Raw genomic sequence first — 20,607 nt, forward strand, 5'->3', positions numbered from 1 at the left:
AGCCGAAGGCCGCGCGAGCGCGGCGGCTGCGAGCCGAGAAGAGCCGAGGGAGCCTGGGGCCGGAAGAAGCGGCGCCGCGACCGCGGAAAGAGCGCACCGGCCCCGATGCGGCCCCAGGAGTCTGGCCCGCGGAGGCTGGCGACGCGGACGCGAGGAGAGCTACTGGCTGCCTTTGATCGCCAATTTTTAAAATCTGGGATCGGCTAGAATCAACAAAACGTGAGGAAGATTCAGGAAGACACTGCCGGAAATCGTAGTATCCATAGAGACGCTGTCGGAAGTTGAGGTTGCTAGGAGGCCTAGGCGCGTCCATTGAACTGCGTAATGGAGAAAGTCCCAGAAGATTATGATTCTAGTCCTGATGAAAATGAGAAGCCAGAGCCTGAGAGGCCTGAACTTCGTAAATTGTCTGAAAATGCCGAACCAGACACCAAGACAGAGGCAGGCTACGAGCTATCCCCAGAAAATGACCAAGTGCCACCGCCACTAGAAACTGAGAAAGAGGAAGAGTCAGAGATTGCAAAGAATGTGCAGCCAAAACCAACCTGGACGTCTGAGGAAGAAATTCCTAAGGAGATCGAGGTAGAGCCATCTAGCCAGACTGATTTAGGGATTCCCCAAGTGTTAAAGTCAGAGTCATTGAGAGAGATGGGAGACGAACTTTACAAGGATTTGGAGACACCAGACCTAGAGCCACAAGAAGACGCTAAATCAAATGTTACAGAGGATGTACTCACAGAATCAGCTTCAGAAATAGATATTCAGTTACCAGCGGAAACCAAGTCTGAGGTTCTGGGGACCACAATCAATATGACAGGATTAGAGTTACTAAAGGAGTCTGAACAGGAAGTTTCAGAGGAATCACTTAGAGAGCAGAAGAAGGAAACAGATCTAGAACCTCCAGAGCAGTCCAAACTAGATTTTTCAAATGAGAAACCAAAGAAATCAGTTGAAGAGACAGATCTACAGCCAACAAAGATGACCAAACCAGAGATTCCAGAGGAGACACAAAGAAAGTCAACTGAGCAGACTAAACCAGAGTTTCCAGACCACAAATCAAGAAAGTCTACTGAGGAAGCAGATCTAAAACCTCCAGAAGAGACTAAATTAGAGGTTCCAGAGGAGATGCAACAAATGTCAACTGAGGAGAAAGTTCCAGAGGGACTAGACGAGGTCAAATCTGAGCTTCCTGAGGAAGAATTAAGAAAAGCAAATAATGAAACAAATCTAAAGCCATCAGAAAAGACTACATCACAAGTTCCTAAGGAAACAAAAAGAAAGTCAACTGAGGAAAAGATTCCAGAGACAGCAGAAGAGACTGGTCTAGTACTACAACATGAGGTCAAACCAAATGTTCAAGAGGAGACACAAAAACAGTCAATTCGGGAAAAAGTTCTAGAACTATCAAAGAATACCAAACCAACAGATCATAAAGAGAAGCGGAGAAAATCAAGCAAGAATATAGGACTTGCTCCATCAGAGAAGTCTGAATCATGGGAAACAGCAAGGGAGTCAACTGAGGAGAAAGGTCTAGAACCACCAGAGCAGTCTAAATCAAAGTTTCCAAAGAAAGAACCAAGAAAATCAATTGAGGAAACAGGCCAAATGCCACCAAAGAAGACCAAACCTAAAGTTCAAGACAAGACACAAATGGAGCCAACAGAGGAGGAAAATCTAAAGTTACCAGATGAAATCAAACCAAGAGAGAAACATACAGAATTATTCAAGGAAGAAGAGCCAGCACCAATCAAATCTAAGTATTCTATGGATAAGGATCAGCTAGAATACCCCAAGTTTCAAACCATAAAAGTGTCAGTAGAAGAAACTGACACAACTTTTAAAAAAGACTATGCATCTAGACCTCTCACACAAAGTGAAATGGAATCAAGTAGTACAAATTATGAGTATCTCTCAAAACTTCCAAAACTGCTTCATCTTGTTGATATCTTAGACCTCCCAGAGACTCAGACAGGCTTAAGAAAGGCCTTTAGTCAAAAGAAAATTACAGATTCAGGCCAAGAATCGAAAGAAACAGCACCTAAAGATAAAACATCCCAGCCAAAAGAAAAGGAAACTGCATTACAATTCGAATATCTTAAATGGAGCCCAGAGAAAGTTGCAGAATGGATTAGCCAGCTAGGCTTCCCTCAATACAAGGTAACAAAAATAACACTTTTAAAAATTATATGCTCTCATCCTACCTCATACTTCCTCTACCCTGACCTGAGGTCTTTCCTCTTCTTCACTAGGAGTACAGAAAAGTCCTGGACTCTGGGGAAGGTAATCTGGAGTGTGCATATGTGTGTGTGTGTGTGTGTGTGTGTGTGTGTGTGTGTGTGTGTGTATGTTTCTGAGGATCAAACCCAGGGCCTTTCATGTGCTAAGCACACTACCACTGAGCTCCACCCTTGCCACTGATATATATTTGTATTTTAGGAGAGGAAGGGAGGGTCATGTTTGTTTTTTCAAAAGTTAGGTGCTGTGGCATGCGCCTATAGTCCTCACACTTGGGAGGCTGACATAGAAACATCACTTGAGTCCAAGAGTTCAAGACCAGCTTGGGCAACAACATAATAAGGGTCCATCTTAAAAACATGAGTAAGCCAGTCGCAGCAGCTCATGCCTATAATCCCAGGGACTTGGGAGGCTTAGGCAGGAGGATCACAAGTTTGAGGCCATCTGGGCAACTTAGCATGTCCCTTTCTCAAAATTAAAAAGGGGGTAATGATATAATTTAGTGGGGGAGGACCTCTGAGTTCAATCCCAAGTACCTAGTATGTGTACCTCCTATACAAACAGTAATAATAATAATAATAATAATAATAATTAGTAATAAATCGTTTGTTTTTCCTCTTTATTCCAGTGATTATATTTCTCTGCAGTCTTTGAAAAAAGACCAAGAAATTTGCATAGGCCTCTTTTCATTAAAAAACAAAAACCTATATTTTAAAATAGATTTTGTCCAAGGTAGACTTTCTGGTACTTTGTCAAGTTGTTTTAGTGGCAACTCCCTTACCTTGAACTTTTACTGTTAAATTCTTGTGTATGCCCCAAATATGTCAAGTACCATGAGCACTTAAGAGTAGTGAATTAGTCAATTAACCCAAAATAGCTTTAGCAAAAACATAGTGTTAAGTCTCTTAATTTACTAATTCCAACTAAGATTTTAGGCTACCACAAAACATTACAAGATCTGAAATCTTTACCTCTTGTACTTAAAAATGTAATTGAAACCAGCTACTCAGGAGGCTTGAGGCAGGAGGATTGGAAGTTCAAGGCAACTTAGCTTGACTCTGTTTCAAAATAAAATTAAAAGGACTGGTGATATAGTTTGGTGGTGGAGCACTTGCCTAACATGTGTGAGGCCTTGGAGTCCATCTCCAGTACTGGGGGAAAAAAAAAAAAGGAAAGGAAAGGAGACCTGAAGAATCATTGGTTGTAGCATGCCCCACCCCCCAAAAAATTTAATTAGCCTGAAATTTTATCAAGAGCTTAAACAGAAAATATGTTGTACTATTAGATTACAAAATGAATTTAATTTTTTTCTCAGTATAGGGCTAGAGACTAACATGATTCCATTCTGTCCTTCATCCTTCTCTCCCTCCCTCCTTTTTCTTCCTCCTAGCTGCAGAACACTTTTAAGTGTTGTTCTTTTTGTACTGACAGGAGTGTTTTACCACAAACTTCATTAGTGGCCGAAAACTCATCCATGTAAATTGCTCAAACCTCCCTCAGATGGGGATAACAGATTTTGAGGACATGAAGGTGAGTTGTATACAAAGTGTCCCTGAGGAGCACTGTACCAATGCTACCATGAATCCCAGACAAACCTCCTTTTCTTTTGATCCTATTTCTGACCATGGTGTCATTGTCCTCCCAGCCTCCCAGGCGCACAGTGATTGCTTCCTCTCTGTCCTTTGATCCCTACAAACATCCCAAGAACTGTCAGTTTCTCCTGTGGCATTTCAGTTGGCTGATTCTCTCCATCCCTGATTTTCAGGCCCTATTGCCTCATACCTTGTACACTGAAGTAGCCTGTCACTTTGAGCCTCTCTCCTTAGGCTCTTTGGATTCAAGGGATCTGTCTTTAGACCTTCAATGTCCAACCACTCATATATTATTTGGAAATCTTCTTTGGATCCCGTCTGTCTGTTTACCCCATAGTCCCAACTCCGTAGTTTAGGATTCAAGGCCTTCCACAAGTTTTCTCCAACCACATTCGCTCCCCACCACTCCTCTAGTGAATCTTTGCTGAACCTGCCAGGCTCTCTCAGTTCAACTCCTGTCTGGTGCATGCCTCCTCTGTGTCTTTGCTCAGATCCTCTTCTCCTGTTTTACTAATATGAATCTTAATCTTCCTTCAAGACCAATTTCTCATTCTCTTCTCCCCAAGAAGTCTTTCCTGACCTTGCCATCCCATATAATCCCTCTTCTCAAACTCTCATAACACTTTGTCTCTGATACCCACTTAGCATTTATGTAACACCACATGTGTTTTGTCTGCTTTGCTGCCTAACATTGAAACAAGTTACTTTAACCTCCCTGGGCCTCATCTCTCCAACACCACTAGTCCGTGATCACTCTCCTTTCCTTACTATTACCTTACATGGGCTGGGGCTGTATGTAGATCAGTGGCAGAGCGCTTGCCTAGCACGTGTAAGGCACTGGATTTGATCCTTAGCACCGTGTAAAAAAATAAACTAATAAAATAAAGGCATGCTGTTTATCTACCACTACAAAATTTTTTAAAAAAAATATTACCTTCCTTAGAGCTGGGGATATAGCTCAGTTGGTAGAGTGCTTGCCTTGCATGTACCAGGCTCTGGATTCAATCCCCAGCACCAAAATAAATAAATTAATAGATAAAGAAATATTGCCTTCCATTTGTAGTGTTTACACTATATAAAGCATCACATACATAATCTTAATTGTAAACTTTGCACTAGCAGCCCCACCCCAACATAACAGGATTCACACTCTACAACCATGCCCATAAATGCTGTACCTCAGTGATTGCCAAACGTGGATAGTCTTCAGAATCCGAGATTTTTTTAAAAATATTCTTTTTAGTTGTAGTTGGACACAATACCTTTATTTATTTGTTTGTTTGTTTTTATGTGGTGCTAAGGATTGAATCTTGCATGTGCTAGGCAAGCGCTCTACTGCAGAGCTACAATCCCAGCCCCATTTTTTTTTTTTTTTTTTTTTGGAAAGGTAGATTTCTAGGCTCCACCCTCCAGAGGTTTTAATTCATTAGGCCTGGTTCAGGCTGTGGAATCAGTTTTCTAGGATCTTTCAGAACTTAGAACTACGTAATTCCATAAGATATATGGTTCCAAAAATAAGAAAATTACATTATTACTATTCAAGTCCTTTTACTGGCACTGAGATATAAGAAAATTTTTTTTAAATTATTAAACACAAGCCTTGAATTCTGCTAATAGCTATCCTTTGCCAAGTGGTTACTATGTGTTGGGCACCATACATATGTTATTTCACCTAATCCTCATTTTTCAGAAGAGAAAACTGAGGTGAAGCAATTTACAAGAGTTTATTCAGATGATAAGTTTAAGAGACAATATTCAAATCCATTCTATGTGACTCCCCAATCCATGTCCTATTTAAATCACTCCTGTACTGCCTCTCTAAATGAACACTCTTATAACCATGAAATTTCATGTACGAAATATGAGAAGGACTACTTATATATGGTATTTCCAACCATGCCCTCACATAGTTACCAAATACTGTCAGATAAAAATCTTAACTATTTTTATGTTCAAAGATAAAACAACTATAATTATAAGATCTTATTTCTACCTGTAATGAATTTTCCTAAATAAGGAACAGAATTAACAAAATAGTAATTTGTAATCCAAACTCCTAAAACACTTTTTTTTTTTTTTATAGTGCAGGGGATCAAACCCAGGGCCTTATTCAGCAACCTGATCGCTTGTTTAATGTGATGACAGCCAGGTTTCCTTACTCTAAAGTTACTGTGTTTCCCTCTGAGCAAGCATTCTACCTCTGAGCTCTATCTCCAGCCCTTTTTGTTTTATTTTGAGACAGGGTCTCACTGAATTGCCCAGGCTAGCCTTGAATATGCAATCCTCCTTCCTCAGCCTCCTTGTAGCTGGCACCACCATGTCCATCTAAGAAAGCATTTTTAAGAGTCAAATTCATATTAATATTCCAATCCCAAAAGTACAGTATCAATGTGCAATAATAAAAATTCTAAAATTCTTCTGGTCTTGTAAGCAAAGGAGAGGTCTTAAAAATCTTCTGAAATCTTCAAAAGTAAATGATGAACACCCTTATTTGTCCTTAGATCCCAAAAGTTTGAATAAGCAAACTTCATCATAATACTTGTTTTCAAAGTCACCAGACAAATTTGGCCTCTCCATGAGGTGACTAGAATAACATAAAGAGCAGTACATTCAGGGCTGGGTCTGGGGCTCAGTGATAGAGTGCTTTCTTCCGTATGTGTAAGGCACTGGGTTCGATACTCAACACCACATAAAAACAAATAAATAAAATAAAGATATTGTGTCCATCTACAACTAAGAAAATATTTTTTAAAAAGCCAGTACATTCAGAGGTATATTGCATAAACTTTGCTTGACAGTTAAATCCACATGAAAAAGTAAATTCTACTCTAAGACAAGGGTGACTTCCTAGAGATCATTCATGCATTTAAGTATGCTGTAGTCACCTTTCTTACTTATAGAAGAAACATTTTTTTGTTTGTTTTGCTGTGCCATGAACCTAAATCCAGGGCTTTGAGAGTGTTAGTAAGCTCTCTGCCGCTGAACTAAAACACCAACCTCTATAGAAAGCATTTTTAATCCCACTATTGTAATTATAGCAACCAATATATTCACTTGATAACTCTTAAATAAGTCAGTTTTATTTATTCTAGGGACATGCCAGACAAAAGAGAATTACCCTTGCTTATTTGTTTGTTTCTAAAAAAAAATTCATTTTTCTTAGAAAATTTTTCTTAAAATACCTACTACTTACTGCATCAAGTAAACAAGAAATCTGATCAATATTTGGAGATAAACATAGATGAGTTGCTAATTCATTTTGTATGCATGATTTTGTATTCTAAAGTATAGCCTCATAAATTTCAGTCTCTCAGTAATTTTTCTGCATTTGGCCTTGTTATGAATTATTTAAGCAGCACAAATTCATACCATTGTCAGAAATTGAGATTTCTAAACAGACATGTTTCCTTTTTTAAAAAAAGTATTTTAATTTGTAAATAATTTCAATGTAACAGAACAGTTGCAAAGATAGTATAGAGAGTTCCTGTATACTTTAACCTTGCTTTCCCTATTGTTAACATCTTATGAAACTATAGTGTATTTATTAAAACTAAGAATATAGCATTGACATAGTACTTTATTATTAAGCAACAGACTTTATTCATATTTCCACAGTTTTTCCACTGATGGATAATTTTATTTCTAGGATCTAGTCTGGGATATTACATTGGACTTAGCTGTCAAGTTTCCTTGGTCTTTTCTAATTCGATAGTTTGTTGATCAGTTTTTCATGAACTTGACACTTGAAGATCAACATGATTTATTACTGGAAACTTAACCTGATCACTTGTTTAATGTGGTGACAGCCAGATTTCCTTACTATAAAGTTACTGTGTTTCCCTTTTATATCTGCTCTTTAGAACCAAGTTACTAATTCCAGCCCATATTTAAGGAGAGAAGAGTTAGGCTCCATCTTTTAGAGTGAGGAGTATCAAAAATTTATGAAAATACAGTGAAACTACCACATCGATAAATATATTGGAGAGGATAGTCTGAAGCTATGCAAACATCCGCTTTTCAGAGTTTTGCCTACTAATCTTAGCATTCATCAATGGGTCTTGCCTGCTAAATTACTACTATGTTGTTTTAGTGATAATTTTCTATTTTCCTCCTTTCTTCAATGTAGTTAGAATTATTCTGAAGTTCTTCACATTTAATTGTCCCTTTCCCCTCAGTTTTTATCTCTTCATTTATATTAGTTTGGATTAATGGACATTTATTCTTTGGGTTACAAGCCAATACTGTTATGTATTTTGTTGCTCAAATTATTCCATTTCCTTTTTTTTTTTTTAAATTGGGAGTTCTTTTAAATTAGTTCCTGTGTCCTTTTGACATGCCCCATTTAAAAAAAAAAAAAAGTATCTCCCTACTTTCTGGCACTACTATTAGCTTCAGGAACATCTTACATTTTTCTTGCTGCAGCCCTACAATCAACCATGTCTTGGCCCTAGTTGCTTTTATCAGAGAAGAGTGTTTAGAAACTAAAATATGAGCACTAGTTGTGCTTGTTCCTACCGGAGTGTCATGCTTCTAGGTACTTTCAGTAGAAAGATCTTAGAAGTATATGTATACATACTAACCTCTGTGTACACAAATATCTATCTTATTTCTGTATCCATATATATATATATATAAGTATTATATAATACAATAAGTATTCATATTGATCTAACTCCAGTTCAACATAAAAAGATTTATTTTAGCCTTTTCTTATCTCCTTCCTACCTCCAAACCCACTTGTTTATTTGTAATTTATTTTCTGACAGTGAAAAACCTGATTTATCTATAAATATGTATTCTGTGAGAAATTTACCAAATAGAGTACAGTGTTTGTGTATAGTTTTGTCTTTAGTCTTAAATTATCTAGACAAAGCACTATTTTCCAAAGTTAAAGTTATTTAGATTTGCTCCATTCTCCCCCACTCCTTGCAGGTAAAGTATGTCTTAGTTTGTAATATAGTTAGATTTATTTGTCCACAGTCTATATGCCATCTTGGAGTTTACTCAAGGGATTTTGCATACACTATTGTCATTGTTTGTCAAATATAGTTCTATGGGTTTGACAAATGCATAGGGCCATGTATTCACCACCAGAAAACCATATACCCTAAAACTTCTCTGTATCCCCTTTGTATTTGGCCTATCCTTCTACCTCAAACCCTCAAAAACACTGATCTGTTTGTCCATATAATTGTGCCTTTTTTAAAATATCCCTAAATGGAACCAAATAATATATAGCCTTTGGATCTGGCTTTTTTCCCTTAGCACAATGCATTTCAGATTAATCTATATTGTTACAGGAATCAACAAGCAAATTTTAAAGAGACTATACAACTTCATTATAATAGTGGTAGAGATGACTCATATTTGAACCATGACAATTACGTCTTTAGGTTTAAAGTAAATTATAGTTCCAATTAGGCAAATCTGCATATAAGGTAACCAAACAGTGCACAATAAATTGATAATGTTGAAGCAAAACTATTAATAGTTTGCAAATAAAAGCAAAAATAACAGCCTTTGAAACCATGACCAATAGAAAATATAGTGATGATATATTAATAATAGAATCTTCTTGAACATTACTGGCATTACAAATATTTGCTTAAAGTCATGTGAAATAGGTGCTCTGCAGAGATGCCAAGCATTGAGTGTGTGTCATTATCATGAATGTGGAATTAAGACTCCTTAGAAAACTCTTAATAATGTTCATGACTACCTATTTCTAATAATCCTTATTAATTTCAAGTATATTACTAGTAAGTTGCTTTAAGTCTTAGGCAAAAATAAAGTCTATTGCTTGTTATTTGTTCATCAGAACCAAAGAAAGAACTCATTTTTAGATAAATATAGTCCATCAGAGAATCCTCATTGTATATTGATGAACCTCAAACATACTTTTAGAATCACTGAATTGATGGTTAGATTGTATTTCCTAATTCCAAAATGACACTTTCACACTTTATAACACTTTTAACTAAGCATATACTCAATGCTTGACAATAAGTTTGTGAATGTTTTTTCATTTTTTAATTTTCCCATGGAAATCGCTTAAGAGATTACCATTCAAGGGGCTAGGAAACTGCATAAAACTTTTATTTAACTGTATTTTCAAGTCAGTCTCATTAAAAATATTATCCTTGCATTTCAGGTGATTTCTCAGCACACACGAGAGCTACTGGGAATTGAAGAGCCATTATTTAGCCGCTCCATCAGGCTTCCCCCTCGGGACAACATTGGCCTATTTTTAGAGCAAAAAGGTCATACTGGGGTAAAATCTGACTCCTTGACCTTCTCTGAATTTGTCAAAACAAGAAGATTATGTGATTATGATCCAGAAATAACTGCCTCTGAAGAGAATTAAGGCTGTTAACATTGTACGTAACTATAGAAGAAAGGTATTTCACTCACATTGAAAGATCAGACATAATTACTTAGGAGAAGAGGTGTGGCCTTTTTTATTTTTCTTCTCTTCTTTTTCATTAAGGATCAGAGTCTGAACTGCTGGCTCCATTCCTAGGTCTTCTGTGATTCCCAGCACCTTCCCTTTATTTGTGTTTCAATTTAGCCTCTCCTTAAAACAAAGATAGCAATTCTTCTTGGATAATTGTAAGAATTCCTGATACATTCTAATAATACACCTGGGTATTAGGAACATGCTGGAGGAACTATAACTAAAAATAAAATCTGCCAGCCCAGATAATCCTTTCCATGAATGTAGAAAAGAAGCCATTTTAGTACTGAATAAGCATAGGCAAGCTGTCAAAGATATTGCAAAGTCAAAAATAACTCACTCTTTAAGTCAACAAGACAGATTATAATCTATTACATGCATGTTAATTATCCATATCTAATGGAAAAATAAAAATTCTCATATCTTGATCACAAATAGGAAGTTACTACTTGGAGCCAGGCCCCCAGGTTAACCTCCCACAGAGAAAGGAGATAGTTCACCACCGGTCTCAATACTCAGACATTTCAAAAAAGACGGCTCCAAGGCCTCCAAAAGAACTCTCCTGGAGTATTAAACTGGCAAGAGGGTTATTTACCTTTTTAAAAGATTTACATATATCTTCAAAACAAAGGATTTGCAATCGTGTTTTCTAAAGGAAATACCTTAGGAAAGATGATGGGGGAAGGTTTTCTTCCTATAGGCATCATAGAAAAAAAAAAAGTAAGGTTTTTTGTTTTTTTAGATTTGTATAAATTCTTCTAAAACAACATGACTTACAGAAGTACCACTGACTATGAACAGGGTTTGGGGTTTATTTCAAGGTTCTTATATGTGGGAACTTCTAGATCTTTATAAAATGAAATTCAAGCTAGAATCCACTTATGACTAGACTTCTCAAAAGAAATTATTAAATAATTCTTGCCTGAATGATTCCTATTCCTTTCCAGTTTTTTTTATTAATTGCTCAAAACATTACAATGATCTTGACATATCATATATTATACATTTGATTCAAATGGGGTATGAATTCTTATTTTTCCCACGTGTACAGATTGCATGATCACATTGGTTATACAACTTCGTTTATACATACTGCCATACTAGTGTCTGTTGTATTCTGCTTCCTTTCCAGTTTTATAGACATATCTGCTCTTTCTCTCCTGATCTCACTTCTTAATCCTAAGAACCACCAAAGTGCTAATACTATTCAGAAAGGCAATGATATATTTTTTTATAGTTCTCTACATCTAAACAAATAGTAAAAGGAATATTTCTTTTTTCCTACTGATATGAGAAACAGTGCCTCAAATTAACATGCATGCTAAACATTGATGTTTGATGATGAACCTAATTTTTCTCAAAATAAATTAAGAAATTTTATCAGAAACCATTCTAGAACCATACCTTTGGATTTGCCTGACTCACAGGTATACAAAAAATAAAAGTAAGCAAATAAGACCAAGGTGATTTTCATACATAGTAAATGGTTTTGCTAGAAGCACTTTAGCATTTGGGAAAAAGGAGTTCTGTTTAGTAATAGAATATAGTAGGTGAATCTTGATGATGTCACTCTTATTGTTTTCAATTCTGTCATAATTTACAAAATGTATTGACCTAATAAAAATCTATTTGGAAACTATTGATATTGAGCCATACCATAAGGTTTATATAAAAAGCTCTGCATTGGTTTACTCTTAAAGGAAAAATATTTGGAGAAGACTAAGTTGGCTTGCAGGGAGAAGTTGGAACAACGGGCATCATTGGCAGACTGCATAACAATGAATTGATTCCTGCAGAAATAAAATTGTTGCTGTTCATTTTTGTCAAAAAAATAAAAATAATTGACAAAATGTATTTGTAAAACATAAAGGAAATAAACAAATTTGCACCAAAGAAATAAGATCTCAGTTATTTTTAGCCATTTAATATAAATGTGAGGTCTTTTGTTTTTGTTTATTGGTATTGGGGATCAAACCCAAGCCTCATACATGGTAAGTGTTCTTCCACTGAGCTATAGCCCTGCCAGTTATTTTTAAAATGGTTTTATGGTTTAAATGGTTCAAATAGAAACAATTTTAAATAAGATAGTATCAGAACAGTCAGATATAACTGAAATAAGCATGGATAAGTCATAATTTAAGATTGTTTACCAAGTTTTATGGCTTGAATGTGAAGTATCCTCTAAAAGTTCCTATGTTAATGCAGGAATATCCGAGGTGAAATGATCAGAGTATGGGAGCTGTGGCCTGATCAGTCCATCCTAGTTTGAATGGACTAGCTGGTTGTTAACTGTGGGTGGGTGGGGTGTGGTTGGGGGAGGTGGGTCACTGGGGGCATGCCCTAGAGAAGGATTCAGCTTCCCTGTGCCACTTGTCTCTGCTTCCTGGTTTCCATAAATGGAGTGACACTCCCCCACTATGCCCTTCCACCAAGATGATCTTTCTCACCTTGGGCCCAAAGCAATGGAGCCAGGCCACCATGGACTAAGTCTCTGAAACTGTGAGCCAAAATAAACTTTTGCTCTTCTAAATTGTTCTTGTCAGGTATTTTGGTTGCAGCAATGAAAAGCTGACTACTACAGAAGCATTACTACGGAAGTGATAGGAAAAATCAAGTTGTTTGCCACCTATATACTATTACAGGAAAAGAAACTGCAATATGTAATTGTCCAATAATGAATTTAGCTTTTAGAAAATTAATAATTTGCATTAACAAAGCTTTTTTGGGGAAGCAGTTTATATAAGTGTGTTAGGTTATATAGTTTGATTTGGTTGCTTCTGAAAGCTAGACATACCCAAGCATATTGTTATGTAGGATCTCTTGTTTTATTTTGCATTTGAAAGAGCCACTAGTACAATTTTCAAACAGGGATTGCAGTCACATAACTCCCCTATCAATTGTGATAATTAGGGCCTAACCATTGTAGAGCAATCTGTGATGGAAAAAAAAAAAAATCCTGATTCCTGAGGTCACTTATTGGGATGGAGAGTCCAAGAGATCCACAGGCTCTTCTTCTTTCTTTGGAGCGATGCCAAATGAATCATAGTACAGGTAGGTCAGGTGGTCTTGGAGAACAGTATTGGTGGAGTGATACTGGCTAAAGGGAGTTTCCCTGAGTTGCACAGCAGTCAGATCAAACCAAGGAAAAGGCCTGGGGTGGGAAAAAATAGGTTATTTTTATTTAATGTCAGTATATTTTATTTGGCATTAAGCACATGACTGTGAGGAAAAAATTTCTAGACTTAAGGATTTCTCAACAGAAACTTCATATCTGAAAAGCAAACAAAACAAAACAAAAACCAGAGACTAAAAAATACAGAACAAAATATCCAAGGACTATGGAATAGCCACAAAAGATGGAATATACACATAATGATAATACTAGAAGGGGAAGAAAGAAAAGAACAGAATATTTGAAACAATAAGGACAGAATTTCCCCAACTAAATGTTAGATATCAAATTAGAGATCCAGGAAGCAATCTGAGAATACCAAGCAGGATAGTACCAATAAAATTTAAAAAATTCAAAACTAAATCTAGACATATTTTCAAACTTAAAAAAAAACCAGAAAATAAAGAAAAAAACTTAAAAAAACAGAATATAAAGAACAATTCCTAAAAAAGCCACAGGAGAAAATGCCTTACCTAGAGAAAGCAAGATAGAAATTGAACTGATGGTTCCCCAGGAACCATCCACACACAAAGATAAAGAAGTGAAGTAAGTGCCAAGGAAGAGAACAATGAGTAGGTTGTTAGACCACGACGCAAGAAAAGACCACTGACTCCAATTAAAATCAAATTAAAGCAAGCTTATTATTTCGACCGGCCGGGCTGCCTTGCCCCTCAAAATCGTGGAAGCCAAGGACAGCCCTGAGGCTTCTTTGTGGCCCAGTTTTATAGCCCAAAAAGTTACACAAAGGGGGGTTACAGATAACAACACTCTGAGGAACATAACACAAGTTTACATTTTTGCTGGCCCCGGCATCAGAATTTATGGAGATCTTAGAGACTCAGAGAGGGTCCTTATCCGGCCAGGGAAGGCCAGAATTTATGAGGCGTCACTAAGGTTTAGGAAAGGGTTGTTATATGGTCGGGGAAAACCGGACCTGGGTGAGTTCAGGGCACGGGCAGGCATTCCAATCAGCTTTAAACATCAACTAATGGCCAGGCCATACAGACATCCTGATATTTTTACAAAAAACAGAAATGAATCCTTCATAACTTGTGATAAGCTGGCTTCTGATCTAATGAGATAACTAGGCTAGGTATATCATTCCCCCCTTTTCTGATGTGTCCCTTTCAAATCTTTGATAGGGAGCAACCAGTAATGTCAGCAACATATGTTAATATTGTCGGTGGTACATAACAGAATTGAGTTGTAGCCCTATAAACCTGAGCACATAGTTAATAATGCATGGGACAATAACTAATAGGAGAAGAATACAAATTATAGGACCTGCAAGAGAAGTTAACCATGGAAACCAGTTTTTTAGGTCTGGCCAAAAGTTGTCCATTTGAATCTTGTTTATTTCCTTTTTCATTTCATCTATCTGTTGTTGAATAACATTAGAATAGTCAGTAATATTAAAACAGCACATGCCTGGGAATTGTTGGCAGCCCAAATGATGTTTCAGTAGCAGAAAGTCAGTAGCTGCTCTATTTTGTAGTACTGAGGTTCGGAGTTCTTTCATCTCTTGATTAATTTCTGCTAAAACTTGTGCTGTAAGGTTGGCTGTTTTGCTAAAACTACAGGCTAATTTAGTGATTTCTTTTTGAATTCCTACCATTAGTCCCGGGACTGGTAGAATGAAAGCTGCTGCAATTGCAACGTCTAGTGGATCCAGGAGGATTACATTGTCATTGCAATTGGGGGGCAGACTTCGGATAACTCGGTGGGGAGATGCCAGGGATGGCAGTAAAGGAAAAATCCTCCCAACAGAGCAGATTCCAGAGAAATTGGTAGGCAATGCTTGGAAGGTTGTCTTATTACAGAGGAAAACCCATCCTGTAGGAAGTCGTTTGCCATTGGGTAGGGAGATATATTGTTCAATAGAACAATTTGGTGGGGATCGAGGAAGGGTGCAGTCTATGCATAGACAATGTTTCTGGACAATTAGTGAAGCCGGCAAGGCTGACTCTATACGAGACACAGGCCAGCTTTGCTGTGTAACTCTATCCCCAGTCACCTTAACATAGTCATCATATTTTATAGACAGGCCCATAAGATTATTAGCTAACAATTGATGGACTGAGCTTCCTTCTTGTATGCAGAAGGAACTTTTGTTCATAGTATCAACAGCCAATTGTAGCCAGAAGTTCTGGTTATTTACAGACTCTAGGGGGCTCACAGAAACATCCACATTTAAAGTGGCACTTGAATAGACAGTATCCACCAGGGCTCCCTTTTTAAGCTTAACACAGGAATATTGCCCTGAATCTCGTGGGTGAGCTGAGTATTTATAGATTCCAAAGTTTATATTACCTCTTTGGGACTGATCTGTGAGGTTTTTCCATGGTCCCTCCCTGAACACCTGACTAAAAACTTCTTGGTTATCTTTATACCATCTGATAGGGCCAATTATTGGATCCTGACAGGAGTAAGTGCAATTTAATATTAGTGGGGATCCTGCAATGGCAGGTCCTACCTGAGCTACAGAAGGGGTGCAAGGTTCGTTGAAACTGGCATAGCTAAAACCCAAGAATACATATATATTACAACAAGTGAAAAACATTAGCATAATGTTTACAATGACAAGGAAAAAATGAGAAGTTAGTGACAAAACATTAACCTTTAGAAATTTTAATTTTAAAGGGTCCACGTTTAGTCACTTTCCACCTTAGGTTGCTTGATTCTCCTCCAGTGGGTTCTGCAGGTGCCTTCTTAAGCTGTGAATGGTGAATCCATGCAGGAATGCCAGCAACTTTGACGGCAGTGGGAGTGCGGAGAATCACGATGTAAGGGCCTTTCCACCTGGGTTCAAGACTGTTGGTTTTTAACCGTCTTATCAGCACAGCGTCTCCAGGCTGGAATGAATGATCAGGCGATCTGTGTCCGATGGGTTGAGCAGCCTGGACCTGAGGAAAGATCTTATCCATGATTAGTTGTAACCCTTTAAGTGCCTCTGAGACTGGAATGTCTCCCAGCAGATCTAGATGTATTCTGGGAACCATAGGCGGTGGCCGCCCATAAATTATTTCATAAGGGGTAAATTTTTCCCGATAAGGAGTACAACGGGCCCTCAGCAGGGCAAAAGGCAGGAGATCGACCCAGTTACCACCAGTCTCAAGAATTAATTTAGTCAGTGTTTCCTTTAATGTTCTATTCATCCTTTCCACTTTCCCTGAGCTTTGAGGATGATACATACAGCGTAATTTCCAGTTTATATTAAGGGCCTTTGAAATCAATCGAGATAATTTGGCCGTGAAGGCCGGGCCATTGTCAGACCCCAAAATTAGAGGGAGGCCAAATCTAGGAACAATCTCAGTTATTAGCTTTTTAACTACTATTTGTGCTGTTTCCGTCCGAGTTGGAAAAGCCTCTACCCAGCCTGAGACAGTATCAACAAAGACTAACAAGTATTTATATCCATATAGTCCAGGTTTAATTTCAGTGAAGTCTAGTTCCCAAAATTCACCAGGTACAGTACCTTGACTCCTGTTTCCTTGTGGAAGTTGGTTCCTTTTAGCGTTTACCTGTGCACATGTCATGCATCGATTTGAGATATCTTGAAGCATCTCTCGATGTCCTGGTAGCCAGACATAGGGTGAGATCAATTCTGACATCTTCTTGGGGGATAAATGCATGGCTTGATGAAGATTAGTTAACCATTTTCTCCCTAGTAGCTTAGGTATGCAGATTTTTTTATCTGGGAGGGTCCACCAGCCATGACAGTTTTGCTGGGCCCCCATTGAGGAGTATGAGTTTATTTCTTCTGTAGTATATGATGGGGCCTCTTCCCAAAACTTAACTGGAAATTTTGGATAATTGGAGAGTTCTAGGACAGCTTGGTATTTTGGCTCTCCAAGGGCTATTTCCCTGGCTGTTTGATCTGCCAGGTTGTTACCCTGGGTCTGAGGACTATTGTCTTTTCGGTGTCCAGGCCAGTGGATAATAGCCAATTTGTCTGGTAACCAAATTGCCTCCAGTAGTTCAAGAATTTCTTGTTTATTTTTGATGGTCTTGCCATCTGAGGTTAGAAGTCCCCTTTGTTTATATATTTGTCCATGCACATGTGCCGTAGCAAAGGCATAACGGCTGTCTGTGTAGATATTCACCCGTTTTCCTTTTGCCCATCTCAATGCCTGTGTCACAGCAATGATTTCTGCTTTCTGGGCTGATGAGCCCCTGGGCAGAGCCTGGGCCCAAATAACTTCTTTTTGACCTGTGACTACAGCTGCCCCTGCATACCTTATTCCATCCCGGACATAGCTGCTGCCATCGGTGTAAAGGTCTGCATCTCTGACGGTGAGAGGAATGTCAGTCAGGTCTAGTCGAGTACCTTGGATGACATCCAGCATCTCTGAACAGTCATGAATTGGCTCCTCTGGATTGCTGTCCGGCAGCAGAGTTGCTGGATTGATGGCCAGGGATTTACTGAAGGTTAATCTGTCTTTATCTAGGAGTAGAGCTTGATATTGAGTGAGGCGGGCATTTGACATCCAATGATTTGTGGCATCCCTCAATAGAGCTTCCACTGCATGAGGGGCAGTCACAGTTAGAGTCTGCCCTAGGGTAAGCTTGTCTGTTTCCTTCACCAGAAGTGCAGTAGCCGCTATGGCTCGTAAACAAGGGGGCCATCCTGACGCTACTGGATCCAGCCTTTTTGAAATGTAAGCAATAGGCCTTTTCCATGGCCCTAGATTTTGGGTAAGAACCCCTTTTGCAATGCCATTTTTCTCATGAACATATAGATGGAAGGGCTTAGAGATATCAGGAAGGGTTAGGGCTGGAGCCTGTGCCAGGGCCTTTTTTAGATTTTTAAAAGCTAATTCATTTTCTTCAGTCCAAACTAAGGGTGAGTTGCCCCCTGCAGTTGCAGTATATAAAGGCTTGGCAATCTCAGCAAATCCAGGTATCCAAAGACGGCAGTACCCAACTGCCCCCAGGAACTCCCTAACTTGCCTTTTAGTAGTTGGGATTGGGATCTTCGTTATGGCCTCTATGCGGGCTTGGGATAGCAGCCTTTTCCCTTCCCTCAGTTCATATCCTAGATAAGTAACTCGAGGAGAACAGATTTGTGCTTTCTTTTTGGAGACTCGGTACCCCAGTTGAGCCAAGGTTCTCAATAAACCCTGGGTGGCCCTTAAACAGTCCCTTTCATCCCTTGCTGCTAGTAAAAGATCATCCACATATTGGAGCAAGGTTATCTCGGGGTACTCACTGCGGAAGAGGCTCAAATCTTTGTTGAGTGCTTCATCAAAGATGGTGGGGGAGTTCTTAAATCCTTGAGGTAGTCGAGTCCAGGTTAGTTGTCCTGATATCCCCTGTTCCAAGTCAGTCCATTCAAATGCAAAGATGGGCTGACTCAGTTTTGACAAAGGAATGGAGAAAAATGCATCTTTCAGATCTAATACGGTGTAGACTGTATGTTCTGGTGGCAACATACTGAGCAAGGTATAAGGGTTTGGGACGGTTGGGTGTACAGTTTCCACCCGTTTGTTTACTTCTCTTAAGTCCTGTACCGGTCTGTAATCATGAGTCCCAGGCTTTTGGACGGGCAGCAAAGGGGTGTTCCAGGTTGACTGGCATCTAATCAGTATTCCCTCTTTTAGGAGACGTCTGATATGAATTTTGACGCCTTCTCTGGCTTCAGAGCTAATGGGGTATTGTCTAACCCGAATGGGCATAGCCCCAGAGATTAGTTGGACTACGACTGGTGGCACATGTTTAGCTAACCCCGGAGGGTTATCTTCAGCCCAAACTGCAGGAATTTCTTGGATTAATAGTTTTTTCCATTTTCCCTCTGAAGCTTGGATAGGATTTTGAGAGAGCAGATATTCCTCACTTAATGGGCATGTTATAGTTAAGGCTCTTGTAGGACTCCCCAATTGTAGTGTAGGCATCTCCCCTGAAAATGATATAGTTGCCTGAAGTTTGCTTAGAAGGTCCCGCCCCAGCAATGGGAAGGGGCATTCAGGGATAACAATGAAAGAGTGAGTCACTGTTCCTTGTCCTACATCAACAGTCCGATCTGTGGTCCATCTATAATTTTTAATTTCTCCTGTTGCCCCTTGTACTTCCATAGTTTCATTAGAGAGGGGTCCTAGGGGCTTTTGTAACACCGAATATGAAGCCCCTGTATCCACCAAGAAATTTACAGGTTGGCTCCCAATTGTGAAGGTTACCATTGGCTCTCGGGAGCCTAGTTTGAAAGAGCCATGGTCCCCCTATTCTTCTAAAGTTAGGACTGGTTTTGGCTGAGGGGCTCTGGTCTGCAGCGGGGGAAAGTCTTTTCGATTGCGTTGGGGGCACTGATTTTTCCAGTGTCCATATTCCCGGCAATAAACACACTGATCTATTTGGAGGGGAGTCCGTCTTTTGCCCCTGCCATGTGCCACCTGCATCTGTCTGGAATTAAAAACTTCGGGAGACCTTAGTGCAGCTACTGTGGCCCGATTTACTTTCCTTATCAGTAGATCATCCTGGCTCTCTCTGTTTTCGAACACCTTTTGGGCTATCTCCAATAATTCTGACCTATTCTTCCCTGCAAAGCCATCTATCTTTTGAATCTTTTTACGGATGTCTGGGGCTGACTGAGCTACAAAAGCCAGGTTAATCGCCTTCAGATTTGTCGGGTCCTCAGGGTCTATAGGAGTATATAGACGATATGCCTCTAGGAGCCGTTCGAGAAACGCTGAAGGCGATTCGTCTGGGTTTTGTTTCACCTCTGCTACTTTAGAAAGATTGGTGGGCTTGCGAGCTGCCCTCCTAAGACCCTCTAATAGAGCCTGGTGGTAATCGCTGAGTGCTCTCCTACCTTCAGCCGTTCCATAATCCCAGTCTGGTCTTCTTTTAGGTAAAGCCAAGTTGATTACTTCCGTTTTCTCGTCATGCATAAGAGAGTTTATTCCAGGCAGTGCTTTAGCTGCTTCTGCCAGGATTCGCTCCCTTTCCTCCGTAGTGAAAAGGGTGTGCAGAATCTGTTGGCAGTCATCCCAGGTGGGGAGATGATTAAAAAAGACAGAATCAACCAGGGAAATCAGGGAACTAGGATCCACACTAAACGGGGGATTCTGGTTTTTCCAATTGTAGAGATCTGTTGTGGAAAACGGTACATATATATAACGACCTTCTGGAACCTGGCGGAGAGGAAGGACAGGGGCGGG

The 20,607-nt window shown here is 39.0% G+C and overlaps 2 protein-coding genes across 3 annotated transcripts in view; one reads left to right on the forward strand and one right to left on the reverse strand.

The window, feature by feature from the left end:
- Positions 1-66: 66 nt before the first annotated feature.
- On the forward strand, positions 67-11,987 carry Samd15 (sterile alpha motif domain containing 15). Of its 2 annotated transcripts, XM_005321339.4 has the most exons (3): positions 68-2,157; positions 3,667-3,765; positions 9,979-11,987. In XM_005321339.4, exons 1-3 carry the CDS (start codon positions 325-327, stop codon positions 10,189-10,191), a joined length of 2,145 nt encoding a protein of 714 aa, XP_005321396.2. In that variant the 5' UTR covers positions 68-324; the 3' UTR covers positions 10,192-11,987. The 2 variants fall into 2 exon arrangements, with proteins under 2 accessions (XP_021579487.2, XP_005321396.2); XM_021723812.3 differs by lacking the exon at positions 3,667-3,765 and having other exon boundaries at positions 67-2,157.
- Positions 11,988-13,084: 1,097 nt separating this feature from the next.
- Noxred1 (NADP dependent oxidoreductase domain containing 1) overlaps positions 13,085-20,607 on the reverse strand; it is a 36,118-nt gene continuing 28,595 nt past the window's right edge. Inside the window, exon 6 of the mRNA XM_078050609.1 lies at positions 13,085-13,432. Coding sequence (XP_077906735.1) covers positions 13,255-13,432 — 178 coding nt within the window. The 3' untranslated portion in view covers positions 13,085-13,254. The remainder of the gene's footprint in view (positions 13,433-20,607) is intronic.

Source organism: Ictidomys tridecemlineatus, chromosome 5, assembly GCF_052094955.1.
Source record: "Ictidomys tridecemlineatus isolate mIctTri1 chromosome 5, mIctTri1.hap1, whole genome shotgun sequence".
Taxonomy (NCBI): domain Eukaryota; kingdom Metazoa; phylum Chordata; class Mammalia; order Rodentia; family Sciuridae; genus Ictidomys; species Ictidomys tridecemlineatus.